This window comes from Carassius auratus, unplaced genomic scaffold (genome assembly GCF_003368295.1).
Source record: "Carassius auratus strain Wakin unplaced genomic scaffold, ASM336829v1 scaf_tig00215316, whole genome shotgun sequence".
NCBI lineage: Eukaryota > Metazoa > Chordata > Actinopteri > Cypriniformes > Cyprinidae > Carassius > Carassius auratus.
In genome coordinates this window covers 957,439-980,333 of record NW_020528035.1, presented here as the reverse complement: position 1 = coordinate 980,333, position 22,895 = coordinate 957,439, and the positions used below count along the sequence as shown (strand labels likewise).

At 36.9% G+C, this 22,895-nt stretch overlaps 2 protein-coding genes across 4 annotated transcripts in view; one reads left to right on the top strand and one right to left on the bottom strand.

Moving 5' to 3' along the window:
• The window catches only part of dlg4a (discs, large homolog 4a (Drosophila)), a 164,567-nt gene that overhangs the window by 67,513 nt on the left and 74,159 nt on the right, over nt 1–22,895 (top strand). The window contains exon 2 of the mRNA XM_026259980.1: nt 22,063–22,224. Within this exon, the coding sequence (XP_026115765.1) occupies nt 22,063–22,224 (162 nt within the window). The remainder of the gene's footprint in view (nt 1–22,062; nt 22,225–22,895) is intronic.
• Nucleotides 10,065–14,855, bottom strand: LOC113094272 (uncharacterized). 3 transcript variants are annotated; one of them, XM_026259977.1, is made up of 10 exons: nt 12,607–12,901; nt 12,455–12,514; nt 12,310–12,360; nt 12,134–12,205; nt 11,953–12,030; nt 11,731–11,850; nt 11,564–11,647; nt 11,202–11,422; nt 10,875–11,034; nt 10,065–10,779 (listed from the first exon to the last, which is right to left on the bottom strand). In XM_026259977.1, exons 1-10 carry the CDS (start codon nt 12,896–12,898, stop codon nt 10,634–10,636), a joined length of 1,284 nt encoding a protein of 427 aa, XP_026115762.1. In that variant the 5' UTR covers nt 12,899–12,901; the 3' UTR covers nt 10,065–10,633. The 3 variants fall into 3 exon arrangements, with proteins under 3 accessions (XP_026115762.1, XP_026115763.1, XP_026115764.1); XM_026259978.1 differs by lacking the exon at nt 11,953–12,030 and having other exon boundaries at nt 10,608–10,779; XM_026259979.1 differs by lacking the exons at nt 12,134–12,205; nt 12,310–12,360; nt 12,455–12,514; nt 12,607–12,901 and adding exons at nt 12,987–13,412; nt 14,588–14,855 and having other exon boundaries at nt 10,608–10,779.

The following is a 22,895-nucleotide window of genomic DNA, read 5'->3' as shown; positions in this document are numbered from 1 at the left end:
CAGGTTAGAGCTTGCAGACTGCCTGCGTGAGACGCGCATCTCAGGCGCGGCTCGAGCCGGGCGAAAAACTTGTGCATGCTAGAAATAGAACCGACGCCTGTTTTCACGCGACACGCAAGCATGTTGGAAGCGTTTCCAGGCAAAATAGAATAGGAAAATATGTTTATATGTCATTTTGTACACAAATACATATTAATTCATGACACTTTGATGTTTGAAAGTCTATAGGTTGACTTAAATTCAGATATAAATGTAATGAAAAAAATTAATTAATAAATACCGATTTTCAAACATTGCACCTGTAAAACATAGTCTATTTTGCCGTCAATACTGTTGACGGTGTCCTTTATCAGTAGGCTTTATATTTATGCTCAACATGAAGTATAGATATTGTTGTCATGAAGACAAGAGCCTGGTCTGTTGGCGGTCTCCCTCTATGTCACCTACAGCAGCAGCATGCTGGGATTGGTAATGCTGCACTGTAATCATAGTTATTTATTTATATTTTTCATTATATTTTATTATATGATATTGGTTTGAGACTGAGAGTATTTTATTTAGTGGAGAACTTTGCAGCAGTATTTTATTTCTTATTCTATTTTTATTTTATATATATTTAAGTAAAAAGTATTTAAAAAAAGTGTATAGTAATAAACAACCTGCAGTTTAATGTTTGCATTTCTTTCCCTTACTGTACCGAAAATGAACCGAACCGTGACTTTAAAACCAAGATACATACCGAACCGTGATTTTTGCATACTGTTACACCCCTAGCCATTGCCATTGCGATTTGCTTTTGATGAGTTCACAGCTGAGTGGACATTTCACTCGTTGGCTACGGCGTCACATTTGCATATGCTGTACTATTGGAATTCGTGATTGGTTGACAGCAAATTTCGAATATTAAATGGAACGATAAAATAATGTTATCAACCGGTTAATGACCATTTCAATTTTTCGATTCTGTTCAGAGCTATAAAATTTGATTTAGTTTCTGTTCTGGTTCTGTTCCTGTTCCTGTCAAAAAAAAAAAAAACGTTTTCTTTCCTTGCTATATGCTCAACTGTCATATCGTCCTAACGTCAGCCTGTGAAATTGCTGAATTTATTAAATTATTTATTTACTTTTAGGGATATGCCGTTATCAAATTTCCTTTTGCAATTAATTGCTCATGCTTTTATAATGGTAAACAGTATTATCACTGTATTGAAATTTAGTTTTAAAAAGTGCTCAAAATATAGTAGGTTAAATAACTTTTTTCAATTAACAAAAATAAATGAACATTTAAATAAAATAAAACAATGAAGAAAAATCTATAAAGTTAAAAGTTTTGCACAGATTAAAGTGCAAAAGAACTATAAAGACCCATAGGTATCACTTTACAATCTCATTAGTTAACCATTAACATTCACAATAGCTACATTTGCTACAGAAGTTATTCATCTTTGTTAAAAAAATACACGTCATAGTTCATGTTAGCTCATTAAATAATACAGTTACAACTTTACATTTTAACAACGTGTTATTAAATATTGGAATACCTAAGATTAATGAATGTTCAGAAGAATTTGTCATTGGCAGTTTGTTAACCAATGAATTAACTAATGTTAAAAATGAAGCCCCGATGTAAAGTGTGAATTAACAATAAAAAATCTAAACATTTTCTATGGCACGTTGTAGTCCAGATTAAAATAACCTATTGAGTCATAATACTTAAGTATTTGGCACTGTGATGAACATCATAACAAATACACAAATCTGAATGGCTATTTAAAATTATTTAAATATGTTTCAGAAAGTAGTCCAGCTGGTTTATTTAAGGGGTTTCCAGGGTAAGGACATTTTCTACAGTTTAGCGCCATCTGCTGTCAGAGAATGAATGTGCTTTCATTCAGCTCGTCTCAGCATTTTGAACCGTTGATTGGAATGGTTTCTTAAAATTCATTCCAAATTCAGAATAATTTGTAATATAATTATTTGCAGTATTTAGAAGTGCCCACGATAACAATATTGTGCATATTCATTACCGTGATAAATCGAATTACCGAATACCGGCACAAGTCTATTTACTTTGTTTCATTGCTGGAAAGTGAACCAACTCAAGCATAAGTAGCCTAACATTTTTAATATGACTGAATTTTTTTAACATGATAATAATTTAATAGAAATATTGTTAGTTACTAGATATAATGCTTACATTTCCGCATTTCCGCATAACCGCAGCTACAGAAAACTCTGGTGTTTTAACTATGACTCATCTTAACGCCTCTGATTGGTTACTGCATTCAATGGAAGTGTGAGTGATTGGTTAAAAAGCAAAACACTATAAAAATTTGAAATAAGAAATATGAAAGAAACAAATTAGCCATAATCTGTAATCTTTAAAATTTGCCTTTATTTATAGTACAGTTTATTTTAAGGAGTCCATTATACAATTAAGTAATGAGTCAAATAAATGAACAACATCTACTTACCATAGGGTTAGGTTTAGGATTTGGTTTAGTTGCATATAATTAGGCATAATTTACTGTTGTTATTATTATAGTAAGTACAAGTAAAAAGGACATAAAAAGTAGCCTACACACTCTTTCACATACAAACATTTGAAAATAACTCCCTCTGGAGTCTGCCAGAATGAAAGTGCTTGTTATTTTGTGTGCATTCTGCATCAGGCGGTCTGTGAACAGACTGTGGGTGGGCCATGGCTCTGCTGCTCACAGTAACTGTGTTTCTTCTCTCTGAGAGCATAATGATGTTCAGAGTCCTCTGCCACCCCTCTCTCACTCTCTGTGATGCATGCTGGGAATAGATTTGTGCCAGACAGTTGTGTGGAGAGTGTTTGGTATCACTCTTGATGCTGTAACATCTGCTTTTGTTTCCACTCTCCGTTTTTTTGTTATTTATTACCCACAAGAGTTTGTTATGTGCACACAGAGCCTGCAGGGAAACATTGCCTCTCCCACTGCCACTGCCTGCTGTCTTTTTTTTTTCTCTGAATATTTTAAAACATTAGCTAGTCTTTTAGTTAAAAGTGGCTAAAGTAAACATTTCACATGTGTCCCATCCATTGTTAGTGAACCCACAATTAAAGAGTTTGTAAAGATTGCAAGTACAGTGCCCTCAACTAATATTGGCATTATTTGTAAATATGAGCAAAGGCTGCTGTGATAATAAATCTGTTGTTTATCCTTTTGATCTTTCATTTAAAAAAAATGCATAAAATTATTTTTCTCCTATAATGCCTGAAGAGTTTGGAGAACACTTGATAAGAAATCAGAGACCATTCCTTCATCCAGAATCTCTCCAGATTCTTCAGTTTCACAACTCCATGTTGCTGCTTTCTCTCTTCAGTTCAACCCACTCATGTTCTACAGGGTTCAGGTCAGAGGACTGGAACAGCCATGGCAGAAGCTTCATTTTGTGCTCAGTGACCCATTTTTGTGTGATGTTGATGTTTGTTTTGGATTATTGTCCTGATAGAAGATCCAACCACAGCCTGTTATAAGATTTCTAACAGATATTTTTTCCCCACTTTTAAATGATAAACAACGCATATTTATTTTCACAGTATGAAAATGCAATGTCATCTACTAGTGTATGTAGAGAACATAGAGAAAATGAACAGTCACTGTCTGATCAGTATCTATATCTGTGAAATTTACGATAAGAATATATATATATAGCAAAACATAAATGTTTTTATATGTAAAAACAGAAAAAAGAAAAAAAAAACCTGTAAAAATTATATATTGATAATTAAGATAATGATAATATACTAAATTACTAAAATCTGAAAAGCCATGTAATGAATCAGAGTTCATCACAAGTAGTTTTTTCACTAAATGTCACACATGATACTAAACTAATGCAATAAACAATAATTTAACCACATAAGATGTGACATAAAACCCTAATGTACATAACTGATAAATCTAAGAGGAAAAAAAAAACATCAAATATGAATTATCACACACTGACTTGTTCTTTTTCAATTCCAAAAAATGTATTGTTAAATTACACAAAGTGTCCGTGTATTAATGTATTACAGTTTTCACTGTAGAGAGTAGGGAACTCAACTTAAACCAATTCACTTTTTATGTTGTTGTTGATGTTGATATTAAATAATTTCATATAGGCCTATATTTGACATATTTCCCAAAATCATATGAAAGCTGAAAGTTTGCCAGGTTTTTACCTGAGCAGTGGGGCATTTTCAGTTTTGTGCAACAATAACTATATTAGTAAAGGTTTCTATTTATTTTCCCATTAACACTTTAGTTTAGGAACCAATTCTCACTATTAACTAATAGATTTTTAGCATGCATATTACTGGCATATGGGCTGTTTATTAAAGGGTTAGTTCATCCAAAAATTTAAATTATGTCATTAATGACTCACCCTCAAAGTCGTAATTATTGTTATTTTTTGGACCAAAATGTATTTTCGATGCTTCAAAATATTCTAACTGACCCTCTGATGTCACATGGACTACTTTGAAGATATTTTTATTACCTTTCTGGACATGGACAGTATACTGTACATACATTTTCAATGGAGGGACAGAAAGCTCTCAGACTAAATCTAAAATACCTTAAACTGTGTTCCAAAGATGAACGGAGGTCTTACGGGTTTGGAACGACATGAGGGTGTGTCATTAATGACATAATTTTAATATTTGGATGAACTAACCCTTTAATACTTAGAAATCACATATTAATGCCTTATGCTGCATGACCATATTCCCTTAATCCTACCTAAACTTAACAACTACCTTACTAACTATTAAAAAGCAGAAAATTACGAGTTTATAGAGGCAAAAAATGCATAATTTATAGTGACATTTGCTCCATTTGCATCATCTGACTCTTATAATTCTGTCTACGAACAGATATAGGGCTATCCCCCTAAATGTTTTCCAGACACTTTTAATTACACTCTGAAAACATGAGCTCTTGGTAGCACATTAATGTGACTTATAAGACATATAATGTATAATTTAAAGAGGGTTTTAAATATTTTTATGAAAATTAAAAATGACAAAAAATATAACCGTGTTGTAGAAGTTTTTTTTTTTTTTTTACTGATATATAGATATCAGAAATTTTACTCAGTTTTTGTCAGCAATATTTGTCTCATAGAGGCTAATGCAGACCATGCAGAAGCATGTGCAAGTAATTACTGTGGACTTCTATCTCAGTTTATATGCAGCTTGGAACTCCTGAGAGAAACCGAGAACAGAGAAGCTGTCCACAGACCAGACCAGAGAACTGTCACAGGGAAGTATAGACAATGAGCTCACCTTTAGCAGGCGACAGCAGAGGCACAGCGACTCTCTTCAGGCATTGCCTCAGGATGGAATAGAAGGCTTTCTGAAGTCTAGAACTCTGGAGAATCACTGGTGCAAAAAATATGTTGAAGCGTTGCTGTAATTTATTTGGGATTTCTTTCCAGGAGCTGACATAACCCGAGAAGAGTGATATAGCAGTTCTGAAACACTGCAGACCTGTTGCAGTTTTGTGCCTTGATTATGTAATCATCCTGCTAGCAGACTATTCAGTGTCTCACATACTATTACGCTGTTAAAAATAGATTTTTTTGAAGCTGTAAATCAATAAAGATTATTGAGGTAAGTTTACAAGAAAATACAATTTCAGTTTTTCTACTTAAAAATTTCACATTTAATTTAATGTGTTACTTGTCATTTCTTTGTAATTATTTGTGAGATTTACTACCAACTTCTGAGTGAACTGTTGAAGTATGTGGACTGAATTGATATTACCTGATAACCTTTTGAAAATCTGCAAGCTTTTAGTTTTGGTAAAAGTTTCATTGTTATGTTTAAGGATGAAACACTATGCAAGCACACTATTGTTTTAAGGGGCTTGATTGTGTTTATGGGGTGCAGTCTAACATGTGCTGATGCTTCGTTAAAAAAAATAGTTTATATATATATATATATATAATTTTTCACATAATTTACCTTGCTCTGTCCCTTTTCCGATAAATGCTCTAATGGCTTTATAAAGCTTCTCCCTCAGATTGGTTACCTGGCCTGGTTGTATTTTAAACAATCAGTATTGCTTATCAATTTGAGCCTCATTGAGACCCAGAAAATAAGAAGTGGCTTAACAAGAGGAATACGACAACTGTAGCCAAATTTCTTGACATGTCTGTGTGATGTGGCTCTTGATGCCTTGACCCCAGCCTCAGTCCATTCCTTCCTGAAGTTCACTCAAATTCTTGAATCGATTTTGCTTGACAATCGTCATAAAGCTGCAGTTCTCTCGTTTCGTAGTTCATCTTTATCTTTCACACTTTTTATCCTTCCACTCAACTTTCTGTTAACATGATTGGATACAGCACTCTGTGAATAGCCAGCTTCTCTGGCAATGAATGTTTGTGGCTTAGCCTCCTTGTGACGGGCGTCGATGATTGTCTTCTGGACAACTGTCAGATCAGCAGTCTTCCCCATGATTGTTAAGCCTAGTGAACCAAACTGAGATACCATTTTGAAGGCTCAGGAAACATTTGCAGGTATTTTGATCAGCTGATTGGCATGTCATCATATTCTAATTTGTTAAGATTTGGAATTGGTGGGTTTTTGTTAAATGTGAGTCAAAATCTTCACAATTAAAATAACCAAAGACTTATACTACTTCAGTCTTTGTGTATTGAATTTATTTAATACACAAGTTTCACAATTTGAGTTGAATTACTGAAATAAATGAACTTTTCCACTACATTCTAATTTGTTGAGATGCACTTGTAGAACATAGATTTAAAAACTTGTGAATCCATTAGAATCATTAGAAGACATAATCACAATTCATGTATGAATAGATTTTTTCGTGCACACCTAGATTTGACGGCGTTGAAACAACTCTTCATCTTCTCTAAATCAGCACAGCATGGCCTCACCTCCTTTATTGCATGTTCCTGGGGGCAAGGTTAATGTAAATTTCTGGGCTTGTGATGTCACCAACCTGGGAAGTAGCTCTTTGTAGTCCCTACAAGCCGTTTTTGTAGGCATTAAACTGCCATAATTTGATCTAAGTTTGCATTGAACTTTCAGCATCGTAACTTTGTAAATAGCAACATCACACGCTAACTAAAGTTAAAAAAGTGAAATTGCAATCAACCACCCTTTTAGGTCTTTCGGGTCATATAAGATTTTTTTATGTTTTTGAAAAAAGTTTCTTGTGCACCAATGCTGCATTTATATGTAAAAAATTACTGTAAAATCAGTAATATTGTGAAATATTATTACAATGGAATTTTTATTTTTATTTGTATTAATACATTTTAAAATGTAATTTATTCCTGTGATGCTTTTTTAAATGGCTATAATTTTTCGAATTAATAGGTTACACAGAAATCAAGCATCAAGAAAATATTACAACACCCCCATCCAATTTAGTTATTAAAACTGTCACTCACCGCAAGTTGACAGTTTCACATGACTGTGAGCCATACTCATAATCTTGATTACATTGTAAATATTATTTAGATGAATTATGTGGCTCTACTGTAGAGTTATTGAACCTCTGAGCTGTTAAGCTCATTAGAGCATGGACGGGACTGCAGACAGTCTTTACATTAGCTCTGCTTATACTGATGCTCTCCGCTGTAACAGTGATAATTTAATAAGCCAGCGTTGTTGGCAGGCTGCAGCGATGAGGGAGTTGAGCTTAAATACCTTTGAGGCTTTTAGGCACAGAGGAGCATAAGGGAATGAAGTAGGAGTCAGTTTGTAATATTGTAGATGCAGGCCGTTTATATCAGTTGCACATGTATTGGTAATGACAGCATTGGCAAAGGTAAAGCTTACAGTGTTTGAGTAAACACATTTCAGTGATGCATTATGATGAACTTCCCTCGACAGCCTAGTCATTTCAACAGACTACCAGAAAGTTACACAGTTTTAGTAAATTGGAACAGCTAGTTAAAGCCAATGAAGCATAAAATACTGCAATGTGCTATGACTGTGTACACTTTGCTGTTTAGGCAAGTGTTTTTGTGTGAGTGTGTGTGTGTGTTATCAGTATGCATCAGGGTTTTTCATCTTTTTGAGCTTAATGGAGTTGGCCAGCACATTTGCACAAGCCTCTTTTGGATTGGTTTTATAACTTCAATCTTTATGAATCTTATGTATTTAGGCAACACTTTGCATACTGTATTAGCTCCTCATCTCCTGCATACTGTATTGTGCATTTACATTTCTCTTTGCTCTATTATTTGAAAGGCCCATGAACATGAGCAATACAGTTTGTGTAAATATAATGGGTAATAATTAGACATGCACAGAATCTACAAACATTTTCTCTGCTAATTGTGGTGTGAAAACTGCAGATTAAGCCCTATTCGGACGGGTCTAGTTTTACAGGGGGTCGTTAGAGAAATCTGCGTTTCACAGACGTACTTGGTGATTTTAATCCCGTCCGAATCTGCCATGTCTGTGTTTTTCTCACACAACCTCTGTGATAATTACAGAGCAAATTACCTACCGTTTTTCAGCAAACTCAGTGATCCTCTGAGAAAACTAATCCCGTCCGAATGCGAATGTCTGTGATTGCCGGTGATATTTTATTTCACAACGCGTTTCCTTGCGTATTTTGGCCAACGTGAATTACCGTAGATGCTCTTACCGCGCGGATGTTTGATATATTTGCTTAGCAGCAAATAAATAATAATAATAAAATAATACAAATAATAAAATCAAGAGCAAGATCGCGTAAACTGTTAATACCGGCTATTGTAATATCAGCATCAGGTAAGATTACTCACGTTCATTTATGTACTCAGTTACATAATGTTTTAATTACATTTAATAAAAAAAAAAAGGAAAACAAGTTAAACTAAAGGAACCACACATTAACATGGTTTTGTTATATTAGCCATTTAGTATTCATTGTGTAATACTAAGGCAATCATTCTGAATGAATGCAATGCACGCATACAGAGCGCGTGATCTCTGTGACGCCCAGATGCACAAATCAGACCCTCCCACCTCTGTAATAAACACGGAGATACTAGTCCCGTCCGAATTGGTACATGGAAATCACAGACGTCAGGTGGTAAGAATCGAAACTCAAACGTTGTTTAGAAAACTAGTCCCGTCCGAATAGTGCTTTAGATTGGATAATAGTGAAACGTGGATAATAGTGAAAAATGTTTAAGGGGTATATACGTGGGCCGTACCCGGCGCTTCAGAAGCTCTGAGTAGCACTTTGTCTGCTATGAAGATCAGCAGAAAGGGAATGCTGTCTCCAAGCAGAAGTTGGCCCACTGGATAGTGGATGCCATTGCCTTGTTGTACCAATCCCAAGATGAGTGGTACCCTCTGGGGGTTAGGGCTCACCCTACATGGAGTGTTGCTTCCTCCTGTGCGTTGGTGCATGGCACTTCTCTGGCAGACATCTGTAGAGCTGTGGGCTGGGCGTCACCGAACACCTTTGCGAGATTTTACAGTCTCCGCGTTGAGCCAGTTTTTTCAAGTGTGTTGTTTAACAGATAATTGGTGGGAATAGCTGGCCGGTGTCACGCTTGGTGTGCCATTCCCCCTTACCCAGATAGCAATGAGTCGGCGGACCGTCGGCGGCGCTCCGGCGGCAGTAGAAGCGTCAGAATAGCGTAATCGCAAACACGTTTGACGGTGCACCGCCGGCGGCAGCCGCTTTTTAGAAGCGGCAGCCGCCTTCCTACCGCCTTCGTTCCGCGGCCGGCCCGCGGGCCAACCGCCGTCCCGCCGCCGTTATATCAAAGGCGACCCTTCCGCGGCCCGTCGGAGGCAAACGCTATTTTCGAGCGATCGGTCGCCGCTTGCTTATTTATTTATTTATATATATATTATATATATAATGCAGTTTATCAAGAATAATGATTGATCAAACCAGACAAATTTCCATTTGACGTTTTAATTCCACATTTCAAAGTACAGTAACTGTCATTGAAACATGATGTCAGATCCCTGAAATATAAATAACAGAAAAAAAGAGAAAAAAATAAAATACACACACACACACACACACACACACACACACATGCAGGTTTCCAATTAAATTGTTAAAAAAAAAAAAACAGCCTTAGCTTACAAGCAAATTATAACACTTACAATAATTGTTAATAATATAAAGAGGTCAGCTCTGGCATGAAAAGAATTACCAGTAAACATAAGTAATGAGTATATCTGGTACCAAAGAATGTGCAGGACACCAAAAAAAATTCAGGTATAACATCACATTTACAAGCCATTTCTAACAATAAGATAAGTGGTAATAATTTAGAATAAAGCTCTGGAGTAGAATAGACCATTATAATGGCATTGCTGACCTGGGGTACAAGATGTCTCTTGTATCTGTGATAAACATCTTCAAATATATATAAAAAATACTGAGGTAAAAAAAGTAGTAGAACAGATATAACTGCAATGCTGACCTGTGGCACAAGGATTTACAAGCTATATTTAACAATATAATAAGTTAAGCACTATGATAATATCCACAGTGAACAGTGTGGATTGGGGAGTGCAGTCTGACACTTCTGGCTTCTTTAGGGGTCTTGATGTTACTGACGGCAGGATAAAGAAAGGGTTCCAGTTGTCAGTGATGCTGGGATGTCAGTAGTCAGCCTAGGTTTAAGGGGTCGGCTGTGGGTCCCTCTCAGCTGTGCGGCGCCTTTTTCCGCCTTCACGGTCAGATGCTCCTTTCAGGTAACGCGTAACGTTAACCTGGATGGCTTCATCAGTGGCATCCTGTGTTGCCGGGTTCTTCCGGATGGCTCCTGTAGAAAATACAGATCTGTCATTCCATTTGAATGGCATAATGCCATACACATCTACTAAACATATTTTTTTTTTTTTTTTACATCCAACTTACTTTGAACAATGGTCTTCAGGAACATGTCTCTAAAACATGCTTTATCCCCAACTCCAGTCCAGGTTGTATTGATGGAAAGGTGATTAGAGAAGATACTTTGAAGCATCCGCCAGACGGTTGTCTTTAGGTCCCTCCCACATTTGATTGCCAAAAACCGAAGCTGAAAATCCAAAAAAAGTGTTACAAATTACATTTCTCTGAAGCTTATCATACATAAATATAAAATGTGACAGGCTATGGATTCAGACTGTAGAATATGCAGTGTACAATCTTAATTCTACTTTTTACATTACCCTATGGAGTTATAAACGAAATCAGCACACTTACAAATCGTTCCTGGAGCTCTTTATCCTGCCTCAAACTGTTGTCAAGCAACGCCAAATCTTCCTGGGTGTCTAGGGGGAGTAACAGATCCCCTAGCAGGGATAACTCTCCAACAGACACATTGGCACTGAAATGTTGCAGCATAGTGTCCATTTTGTTGTCCATGCTACGCACAACATCGCCAAACTCTCCAAGACGTCGCAGCATTAAGGTCTGATCTGCACCTACAGGGGTTAAATAAAATAATAGTCAGTCCTGGTCCCTCAACTACTAAACTATGACATTTATATCTAGGTCTACTACATGTATAGGTGGCCCCAGTGGGAATTAAACCAACAACCACAGGTGTTGTTTGCAAGTTGTACCTGATTGCCCAGTGCGAGCAAACGTCTTCAACATTGTCCCAACTTGCTTCACCTGCTCTTGAAGTGAGCTGCTGTCATCCGAAGCTACAAAATGAAAGGCATATGGTAATTTTGTACATACATCACATACTCTTTCCTAAGTTTGACTTTTTTGTGCATGTTCTTACCTGCTCGTGCAGTGCTTTCCCTCAGAGCTTGGTTCTCCTCCCTCAGAGCTTGGTTCTCCTCCCTAAGGGCTTGGTTCTCCTCCATCACGGCTTGTTTTTCATTCTGGAGTCTCTGGAAATCTACATTAAAAAACAAAACAACAACAACAAAAAAAACACCTAAAGGCACTATTTTCAATACTTTTAAAACACTGGACACTAAGACATAGGCCTAAAATATACCTTCATAGCTGAAAACTTCATGCTGTACACGAGATGCCAGGGGAGTCCAAGGGCCAATTACAGAGCGATGACTTTCTCCTATTGATAATCATTGACGTAAAAATATGTTTGAAGTTATTGCATACATTTAATGAATTGGACTTAAAATGGAACACTTAGTTTAGCGCAACATATTACATACCTCCAGCGTTTTCACCCATATGCTGCCAGGGTAAATTTGCTGCTGGGGGTGTAAAGCTTAGTACTTGACGAGCTGGAAGAGCAAACATAACAGCTTTAACTTCAGTGCAAAGTATTGCATATTCAGTAATGAAACTATAATTGAACTGTGCAATGCTAATGGAATGTACAACACACCTCGACACCTTTCATCCAGAAACTGCTGCGGCGAGTAACCAGTCAAGTGTCCTAATGAAAAACAGATTATGATTAAAGGATTCCTTATCTTAAATAGAAGCAATAGTTTCCAAGACAAAAAAACGTCACAAATAACATCACTTACTTGTACTCAAACTCTTGGCTCTGTGAAGTGGAGTCTGAATTTCTGGGGAGAAACCTGGTTCTGAGAAAGAGGAAACAGAAATTTGAAAATCTAACAAAGGGTATAGTTTAGTGGCAGGATCACAAATCAAGCATCACAGCAATTTTACATACCACCTCTGAAGTCTACAGATGGCACAACATTTTCCTGGTTTTCTGGAATCGATGCAACTTCTGGAGCATCGGGCAGCACTGAAACCTTGTTACCAGGAACAATGTTTTCAAAGCTCAAAAGAGGTTGTCCAAACGACAGCACTGCTGGTGCATCTGGAAGACTAGACTCCTCTTCATCAGAAGAGGCCTGGGGTCTGTACTTGGAATTTGAGATTCTCTTTCTCTTTCTCTTCTTGTCATCGTCCGTCGTTTCAACGCTAGAACCTGTTTGGAAGCGCACCAAATATCTCATCGCCTAACACAAGTCACTGTTTTCAGAAGGGTTCTTGGGTCTTTAGGAAGGGTTGGATGATCCTTGGACAAAATGGTTAAAAGCTTACCCAGTGCCACATGGGGGATCATGTTGTCAATAGCCCACCCTGCCAATTGTGTCCTTAGGCAATCCTCTTCCTCCTCACTATCTTCTGTGCTTGAGGAAAAAATTTCACTAGGTTCATACACCTCATCAACAGTTATTTCCTGTGCTTCAGGGGTTACAGTTTGTCCATGGCTTGTTGAAGCCATTCCATGTTGATGTTCATTTACAGGAGGATTTACTTGGTCAAAGTCAGGAATAACAGCAAGTAGAGCATCGTTTGCAGCTGCAATTTCCTGTTTGTCCCTCTCAACTCCTTTCAATATTCGTCTCCTTTTGGCCCAGTAACTAGACATTGTAACTAACAATGCATTTACCTTTAAAGCCAAAACGATTGTCCAACAGTAGGTCTCTTGTGTGAAGTTAACCAGTTGTGCTCCGGTCAAGGTATCTGCAAGAAAATGTGAACAAAACCACATTGTTAACGTTAGGAATATACAGTAGCTATGCTGTAGAAAAAAAAAAAAAAAGATCAGCCAAACGTGGAACAGTGAAATTGTTAAAAAATAAAATGTACTCATTCAGTGTAGTGATTCACTGTCCTCAAACATAAAAAGTACAGCACTTCAGATAAATAACTCATCATAATCCCCTTAAATCCTAGAAGTACAGTAGCAACAGCACGTGCTAGCTAACACTTGCTAGTCACTGTAGCTACATTGTGAACTGAACTAGCAGCATACTTTGATCTGACAAACAAAATAATTTAAACAACCATCATTCTGCTTTGTTAGAAAACACCAAATAATTTAAGTTATACTGAAGTCTTTCTAGATGTAAAGCTTTGGATACCTACTGTAGCTAGTTACATTTCTACATGTAATGTAACTAGCAACATTGCTTAACCTCAGTGTGTAAGTTACTGTAACAAAGGCACAACAGCATGTGTTAGCTAACAATTGCTAGCCACTCTAGCTACTGGACTAGCAGCTACTTGTTCAGACAAACAAAATCATTTAAACAACCTATATACAACGTTAGTTTTGTAAGAAAACACTAGATGTAAAGCTTTTGCTACGTACTGAAGCTATACACATTTCAACATGCTTGAACAGTGTAAAAAAGGCGAAACAGCATGTGTTAGCTAACACTCTGAACTAGACTAGCAGCGTGCGTGTCGGAACAAACAAATGAAAACAACCTAACGTTACTGGTATCATCATTCGGTTTAGTTAGAAAACAACACAAGTTATACTGATCAGTCTTGTCGTAGATTTTGCTACCTACTGCTGGAACCACATTACCACATGGGCGGCGGCATAATTGTCCATACAAGTAACTGTAGTTAATTCGACTGACCAAAACTAACTTAAAACACATACGTACTCACACTCGTATAAACATACGTATCTTAGAAGAAAAGAAAAACTCAACGCCTGGAAGAAACAAAGTAGCTATTACAGAAAGTTAATTGTAACATGGCGGCAACTTTGTAAACAAGGCTAACTTACTTTAGCCTTACTTTAGCTTGACTAGTAAGGCATGAACAAAGATGACTACAGATTTTACAAAGATAAACTAAAAACAATGTAAACATAATATTGCGTTAAGGAAACATGTACTTACTTAAACGATGGTAGTCCACAGAAACTCGCGATTGAACGGCGAACTGACGCGAATGTGTGCTCTAGTTATGTTGTTTGGGGAGGGGCCAGGAGCTCAGTGGCTCCAGTGCGTCATCGAGCCACCGTTTTAGCTCCGCCCAAAAAAAAATCCTGAACACAGCAATGGTGAAAACCTATACTTTCTAACATTTATAATGTGTTTACATTTTTTTAAGTGTTTTACTGTCTTAAACATTTGTACAGGTCGCAATTGCAAATTAATCCCTTATACATGTAAAAAGTCAAAAAAAAAAAAAAATCGAGGTTGGAAAAAAATGAAAGACATAAAATGACATTTCCTGGAATGGCAGAAAGACGAAATATTTCTAAATATTTCATAAATCTGCCAGTGCAGCTGTGAAACCAGAGGAGCTTTTAGATTTTAGTTTATCCTTCTGATCAGGTCAAAACAGAGATTTTCCTGTTTATGATAGGCTATTACCATGGTTGCAAATTAATAAAAAATTATAAAGTATAGACCTACCCAAGATTTTGGCCATGTTGCAGATGTCTTTCACTGTTCACTGATGTAGCCAGGCATTAGTGAAAAGTCTAACTTCATCAATTTATTCAGCTAAATTGTTCATACCATGAATTAAATATCTATTTTAAAACCTAATCAGAATCAGAAAGATATTTATTGCCAAGTAAGTTTTACAAAAGGAATTATTTTTGGTTTATGCATGTCTCAATTGTGCATAAATCAAAGAAATGTAAACAATTTTCACCTAAGTGCATAAAATAATTTTACATATAGCCTATTAGGCTACTCTATCGCTTCAGAGTTTCAAAGTAATTTAAATGTAATTTCCTAAACCGTACCTTATCATGGAATCAAGAGTCAAGAATAAACCCTAATGGCTTAAAAAAAAAAAAAAATAATAATAATAATAATAATAATATGGGATTTAATTCACATATAGGCTATTATGATTTTATAATCGCTTCAGATGTGAAAAGTAGTTAAAATGCTGTCAGTTCCACTTCCATTCTAACTCCCAACATGCTAAACATAGCCTTGGCTGCTGGTCGATTTTAGTAGAAATCCTTGTATTTCAAAGCGGCTTGCCGCCAGCCGGCCGCGGTCCATTAGACGGAGGCAACCGCCAAAGAAAATGAAGCAGTCGGCCCGCCGGCTTTTCGCCGGCGGCATCTCGCAAGAAATGGGAGTGACGTATTCGGCGGCAAACGTTTCATCCCCGCCAGCGGGACGCACCTATAGCCGACAGCTTAGGGCCGGCGGCAAAAAGAAGCCGTGCGGATATTTTTTGCTAGCTGGGTACCCGGGGATGCGAGCGCATCCCTCCTCCAGTAAGTTCCCTTCATGACTACGGTGTACCCGTCTTTTGATGGCTACTTCCAGCAGGATAATACACCATGTCACAAAGTTCAAATCATCTCGGACTCGTTTCCTGAACAAGACATTGAGTTTACTTTACTCAAATGGCACATAGTTGGCTGACGGCAAAATCTCATCATGTTATATTTGTAACTTCAGTGCTGTATATCAGAGCGCCGCCTCTGTACATTTGACTGAATTTTTAACAACTTTTATGATGGCTGTTCTTGTTTATTAAATATAATTTTTCAAAAAAAACTAAACAATACTGAGTAGTAGTAGTAGTAGTAGTAGTAGTCATATCACCCTGGAGCCCAAGACCGGTTTCCCACTGAAGCTAAGCACGGCTGAGCCTGGTCAGTACCTGGATGGGAGACCTCCTTGGAAAACTAGGTTGCTGCTGGAAGAGGTGTTAGTGAGGCCAGCAGGGGGTGCTCAACCTGTGGTCTGTGTGGGTCCTAGTGACCCAGTGTAGTGATGGGGACACTATACTAGGGCTGACACTTTTGTGAAAAAATCATTTTAGATTTTTAAGACATAAGTGTTCATTGAATCGATTTGTAAAATCGATTTTCCATGTCTAAAAATAAGACGTTTCCTTTTTCAACGTCAAATAACAGATGAACGTAAAGAGAGCTGGAAACGCACAAGTCAGCAATATTTCTTATTTATTGGCATGAAGTTTCGTGCAGAATAACAAACAGTAGCAGGAGTGCAACAATCTCAAAAAAATATATATGCAGAGGGGACGGCTGCCATAACAAAAGAAAACTATCACTGCAGGCTGCATTTATGATTTAGGCAATTCAAAAATCTCCAAGATTATTTTAAATAATGATCAATCAATTTCAAACAACTGTTCAGAAAATGAAACTTTAAATGGACTTGAGAACAGGCCATGTGTGTTTTTTTTATTGAATGTAACTGACACTTAGGCTTGGCCGCACTAGGCAGGCATAATTAAATGCACAAAAAGGCTAGGGCCATTACAAATTTATTGGACAGGAAAACAAGTCGATCAACATTTTCGGGGTCCATTTTTTTTCACTATATGTCCAGCTGTTGAGAAGACGTGCTCCGACCGCACTGATGTCCCAGGGACACTCAGGTACAGCTGCGCAAGGTGGGGGTATTACTGTCAATTTTCCAAAAGACGTTTGCTGTCAGCTTGCAATGGTCCTTTTCATAACTCAGAATCTCCTGTAACTAGATGCACGCGTCTTTACATTGACTTAACATTGAAACCATTCACGCCAGAGGCTCTATTCGCATTTGGTGTGAATGCAGCATAAGAGGTCGCTTTCGACGTCACTGGGTCTTATAGGCGCGTAAAATAGGTTTCGCAAGGCATACTGCACTTTCGGAATTCTTTATTTTCTTTTTTTTCTGCTTGTTTGTGAGTTTTGTTACATCTTAATTTTTTAATTGTTTAATTATTTTAAAATGAATAGTGTACATATTTGGTTAAAATCGATTCCCTATTTTCATTTTCGAAACTTTTTTTGGTTGGTCCGATCGATTGTGCAATCGATTTTCGAACTATAAGTGACAGCCCTACACTATACTGTCAACAAGCACTGTCCTCTGGATGAGGTGTTAAACCGAGGTCCTGACTCTCCTGTGGTGAGTAAAAATCCCAGGATGTCTTTCGAAAAGAGTAGAGGTGTGACCCCGGCGTCCTGTCCAAATTTGCCCGTTGGCTTCTGACCATCATGGCTTCCTAACAATCCCCATATCTGCTGATTGGCTTCATCACTCTGTCTCCTCTCCATCAGTAAGCTGGTGTGTGGTGGGTGTTCTGACGCAATATGACTGCTGTCGCATCATCCAGGTTGATGCTGCACACTGGTGGTGGATGAGGAGATGCCCCCTGATAATGTAAAGTGCTTTGCGTGCCAAGAAAAGCGCTATATAAATTTAAGGAATTAATTAATTAATTAAAATCATAATAATACTAATAGTAATAGTAAATGTTGAAATTGCCACACAATCTGTTTCTTTTTTTCCCCAAAATTCAAATTTTTTTTTTTTGAAATTCCGTTATTTCCATTTTCATTTTTCTGGATTCAGTTTTTTCCATTAAAATTTTTCTCCACTCCTTTTTAATAGTTAAATTGAAGTTTATTAATCATAAAGAAAGTTTAATTAATTAAAATCATGAAACTTATACATTTTCACATCAATTTAATAAAAGTTTAACAAAAATTAAGTTTAGGGCCCTATAATTTTTTTTTTTTATCACCATATTTTTTATTGTTACCCAATTTTGTTTTACATTCATAATTATTTGAAAGCATAAAACAACTTAATTTACTTTACTTTTTTCTTAAAGAAGCCTAATGATTTTTCTCCCCTCAAAAATTCAGTGTGTGTTTACATTTTTATTGTTATCAAATCAAGGCATGAAACATTAATTTCATTTATCTTTTAGTTGCTGACAATTAAGCTAACTTTTTTTGTTTTGTTTTGGCAAACAAGGGGATTTACTATTAAAATTAAAAAATGGAAAAAACGTTGTGTGATTATTCCTTAAAAAATAGGCTATGTACATTCTACTGAAAAATAGACTGGACTTTTATTTTGATGGGTTGCAGTGAATAACTTTAAAATTCTGTGCATGTGATACGATGCTTTTGCTCAAATCAAATGGTTAGATGCTCGTGAAGGGATGAATGCGTCACGTTCAACTCCAGCAGCAGTCAAAATCAATTTAATTCACCAAATGGACACAAGTTTACTTCAAGAATGAACAATGAGGCATGGATAAGTTTGAAGTTCACCGTTGAAAAAAAAAAAAAGGCGCAAATGGACAGACCGATCTATATTATAGCTCTATAAATGAAGCATATAGACTTTAGTAGAGCCAAGGAAAGACAAACGTTTCGATGAAAATGCTCATTATACAATTCATTATGTACATAAACATCAATTTGGGTGAAAATAATGTAATTTAATGGAAAACTATGTGAATGGAGCTCTGTGAGGCAGGATTTTCTGTCAGCTGTATTTAAATCCAGGTCTGAAGTGTCTTGCTCTGTTTAGCTTGCAGCATCATGTGTCTAAACTGAGCGGCAACCTCCCGCTCTCTCTCGTGAAGCCAACAAGGAAGTGACTAAATCTGCAATTCATCGACTGGCCGCTTGAGACTGGCTGCAAAAGGGAGTCAATCCCATAGACTCTTCATGTTAAAATGCTCAACTTTACAACAGAAAAAAAACATGTTTACAGCCTGGTTCAAAAAATGAGCTAGGTCTATAAAGCTAATTTTGCCTTTCATGATAACTGTGAGGGGGGTGAGTTTTTTTTATAACTAATCCATTTAAATTATATTAAGCCTTAAAATTCTGCATAATTAAGGGCGTGGTCACTTGAGTGACAGGTGAATTGCCCCTGCTGTTACCGCTGTCGAGCTAGGTTGGGCGTGGCGTCATCAACCAGCTCCTGCCTTTTTTGCCCTTTTTCGATTGTTCGGGAGAGTCGCACGGTGACGCGCTGACAAGATGGCGATGGCCAGCTCTGCACACTTTGAGCTTCAACAGCGCTCTTCAGGAGTCTACGGGTGACGTCACGGACACTATGTCCATGTTTTTCTACAGTCTATGGTCTAAACAAACATCATGTGCTGTCAGTGATTTCAACCACTAGAGGCCTGTACAATGAAAACAGACCCTTCTTAGCCGTTTCCAGCAATGGACGCAACCAGGAAAATGATCGGCATGGATTTTTGCAGATAACCGATTATTCCAGCAATCAACTATCTGTGCCGATTAATCGGCAAAACTGTTACATCGGCCGACCTCTAGTATTTACACACTTGTGCAATCAAATTGTTGTATAAACACAATATCACACTCGTAGCTGTGAGATATGGTTGTATATTGGCATGCTGTGATTACCTACAGCACTTGTGCCTATGGCCTTACAGCTATTCACTGTAAGACAATTCTACTACAGAATCGCAAAAATACCCAAACTGCATGCAATTTAATGTAATTAATTCCCTTAAAGTACAGCAAGTTTATTTGCTTAAAGATAACCCCTTCGATACTGTTTCAGCAGGAAGTAAAGTAAATAAAAAGGTGCTTGTCAAGCACTTTCATGAGGCTTTTAAAATTAGCTGAGAAAAGTAGACTTTGTAGAAAGTATCTACAACTGAAAGCATCATCAAATTAAATATTTAATAAAGTGGAATTCTGTGGTTGCAGATTGTCCTGCTATGTGTGTGTGTGTCTAATTATATATCTCCTCAGATTCTTTGAACACTGGTGTTAGTTCCCACATACTGAACTGCCTCTCTACTGTCATTAAAGATAATTTACCTTAAATGCTATTTATCATAAACTGCCGAGTTTGGTAGACAGTGAGAAAACGTTCTCAAATATAAAGTACATATTTTCTTGGTAGTTTGGATGAACTGGATAACGTTTGTAACAACCAAGTGAATAACAGACAGGATAATTAAGATGATGAAGTGCTCACCGAAGTTACAGATAAGTTGTGTTAAAGCCTATTTTTCTCTGAGCTCTTATTTCATTTTAAATGCAGTGACAGTTAAATAAACCATTTTCAGGTGAAAATGTAAAAACATGATTTTTGGCAATCAGTTTGAGATCAAATCAGATCCTCTCCTTGGATTTGACACAGGTCACATTGCAAATTCACACTGCAAATGTTCAATTATTATAATATTCTTATGTTCTTTTCTGTGTTCATTTTATTTCCACATTTGTGTTTTTGCACTCGTCTGATCCAGCATTCTCTCTCAGTCATTGTGCTGTTGCTGGCTCATTGTAATGTGATCTTGCTGACTGGACCTCCCCTCTCCCCTCCTTCTTTTCTCAATCCTGCTCAGACAGAAGGATTCTTTCTGTCTGATCTTGATACAAACAAAGCCTCAAGCCACTTCAGTTGGTGGCCATTTTATCAGCACCTCTAGACAACTGGTGTAATGCAATTTCTGACTGCTTGAAAGGGAAAAGAAACAAAATATCCAAATCTGTTTGACAACCTTAAATTCCAGTTGCAAGTCAAATCAGAAAAGAGTATTATAAATGGGGCTTTTGAAAATGCATTTACATTGTTCTGAAAGCACACTTGGAAGTATATATCTTTCTGGAAACTATGGTGTGTAAATACAAAAACATTCATTCTAACCTCACATACTACTTAGGATATAAAAATAAGGTAACTGGTTTTCCTTAAGGGATAGATTATCCAAAGATGTAAATGTACTGTCAGGGCGTCCCGTAGAGTATTTTCTTCATTGCAACAGATTTGGAAAAATTTAGCATTCCATCACTTTCTCACTAATGGATCCTCTGCAGTGAATGGGTGCTGTCAGAAGTCCAAACAGCTGATAAAAACAAGTAATCCACACAAATCCAGTCCATCATTTTTAACATCTTGTGAAGCGTTTCTTACAAACACACAGTTTTTGGCTTCACAATAGTTAATTGATGGCCTGGAGTGGTGTTATTTATGGATTATTGTGATGTTTTTACCAGCTGTTTCACTCTCATTCTCACGGCACCCATTCACTGCGGTGGTTCCACTGGTGAACAAGTGATGTATTGTTACATTTCTCCAAATCTGTTCTAATGAAGAAAAGAAAATACTTTTACTAGCTTTGGCCTGAGACTAAGTACATTTTCAGCAGACTTTCATTTTGGAGTGAACTATTCCTTTAATCATAAGGTGAGATTTATTAAGAATTGTGATTTTTCTGCCATCAAGCGTTATATTTTCTGAAGACTAGTGGAAATAAATGTTGTAATTTTTCAATCCATTTTTACCTTTTTAATAATGTATATAATGTATTCACACTTACATGAACTTTGATTGAGGGAAGTCTTCTGATCTTTAATCTTTCAGTGTGCAGCTGCAGATGAGAGAAAGACAGGCTAGAAAGAGATGAGAAATGCATGAATGAGTTTACCCTGAGAACTTTCTTCAGGGTCGTGTTGTATCTCGGCCAAATAAATCGGAACTTTTGTTTGCGTTTGTAGAAATTCAAAGTTTTTTTGTGCATAATAAATATAATTAAAATCTGCAGAATGTGGTTTGATTATGTGATGCCTTCTCTCTTGTTCTCTCTGTAGAAATATCGGTATCAGGATGAAGAGACTCCGCCCTTGGAGCACAGCCCCGCCCACCTGGCTCACAGCAAGAGTGCTGAGATGCTTCACATGAGCGATAAGAACCTGGCTGCCATGGACTCCATGCACAGTTATGCCCCACACACACACATCTCACCAATTAAGGTACAGACACACACACACACACCCACACACACACACACACACACAGACACACGTTTGTTTTTGTGAAAAGTGGGGACATCCCATCCTTGTAATACCTGTGTTATACCCATGTCATTATACAGATTTGTGTCCTGATATGTCACAAAAACAAGAGCACACACATGCGCGCTTGCACACACAAACAAACAAAGGATTAATAAATCCTAGTGGAGTTTCGAGTTTCTATTCTATTCTATTCTATTCTATTCTATTCTATTCTATTCTATTCTACATCTTGATAATAACAATGAAGCCTAGTTGTTGACATATTTTTATGTGCAGTTTTGAATTTACAAACCTACTAACTTTGATCAGATGTGGTTTCATATCACAGAATCAGTCAAAAATCATACCATTTTATTATATACAGTGATAAAAGCTATGTCAATAAGCATTGTATTATAAATATACTTTATCTTTATAAAAATACCTAAGATTGGTTGAAGAACACAGATAAACCATATATTGTTGCAATGTTGTATCGTATGTTTATTGTCTTCAAGTTTCCTCAGTTAAAATTTCTTTATCTGCATTTTATTCAGCTATAGCGATAACTAGACACTTTTGTCCATATAAGGAATTTCCTGGAGCGTCTTCAGAGCAATAACTTCTGCGATGCATATGTGGAGTTT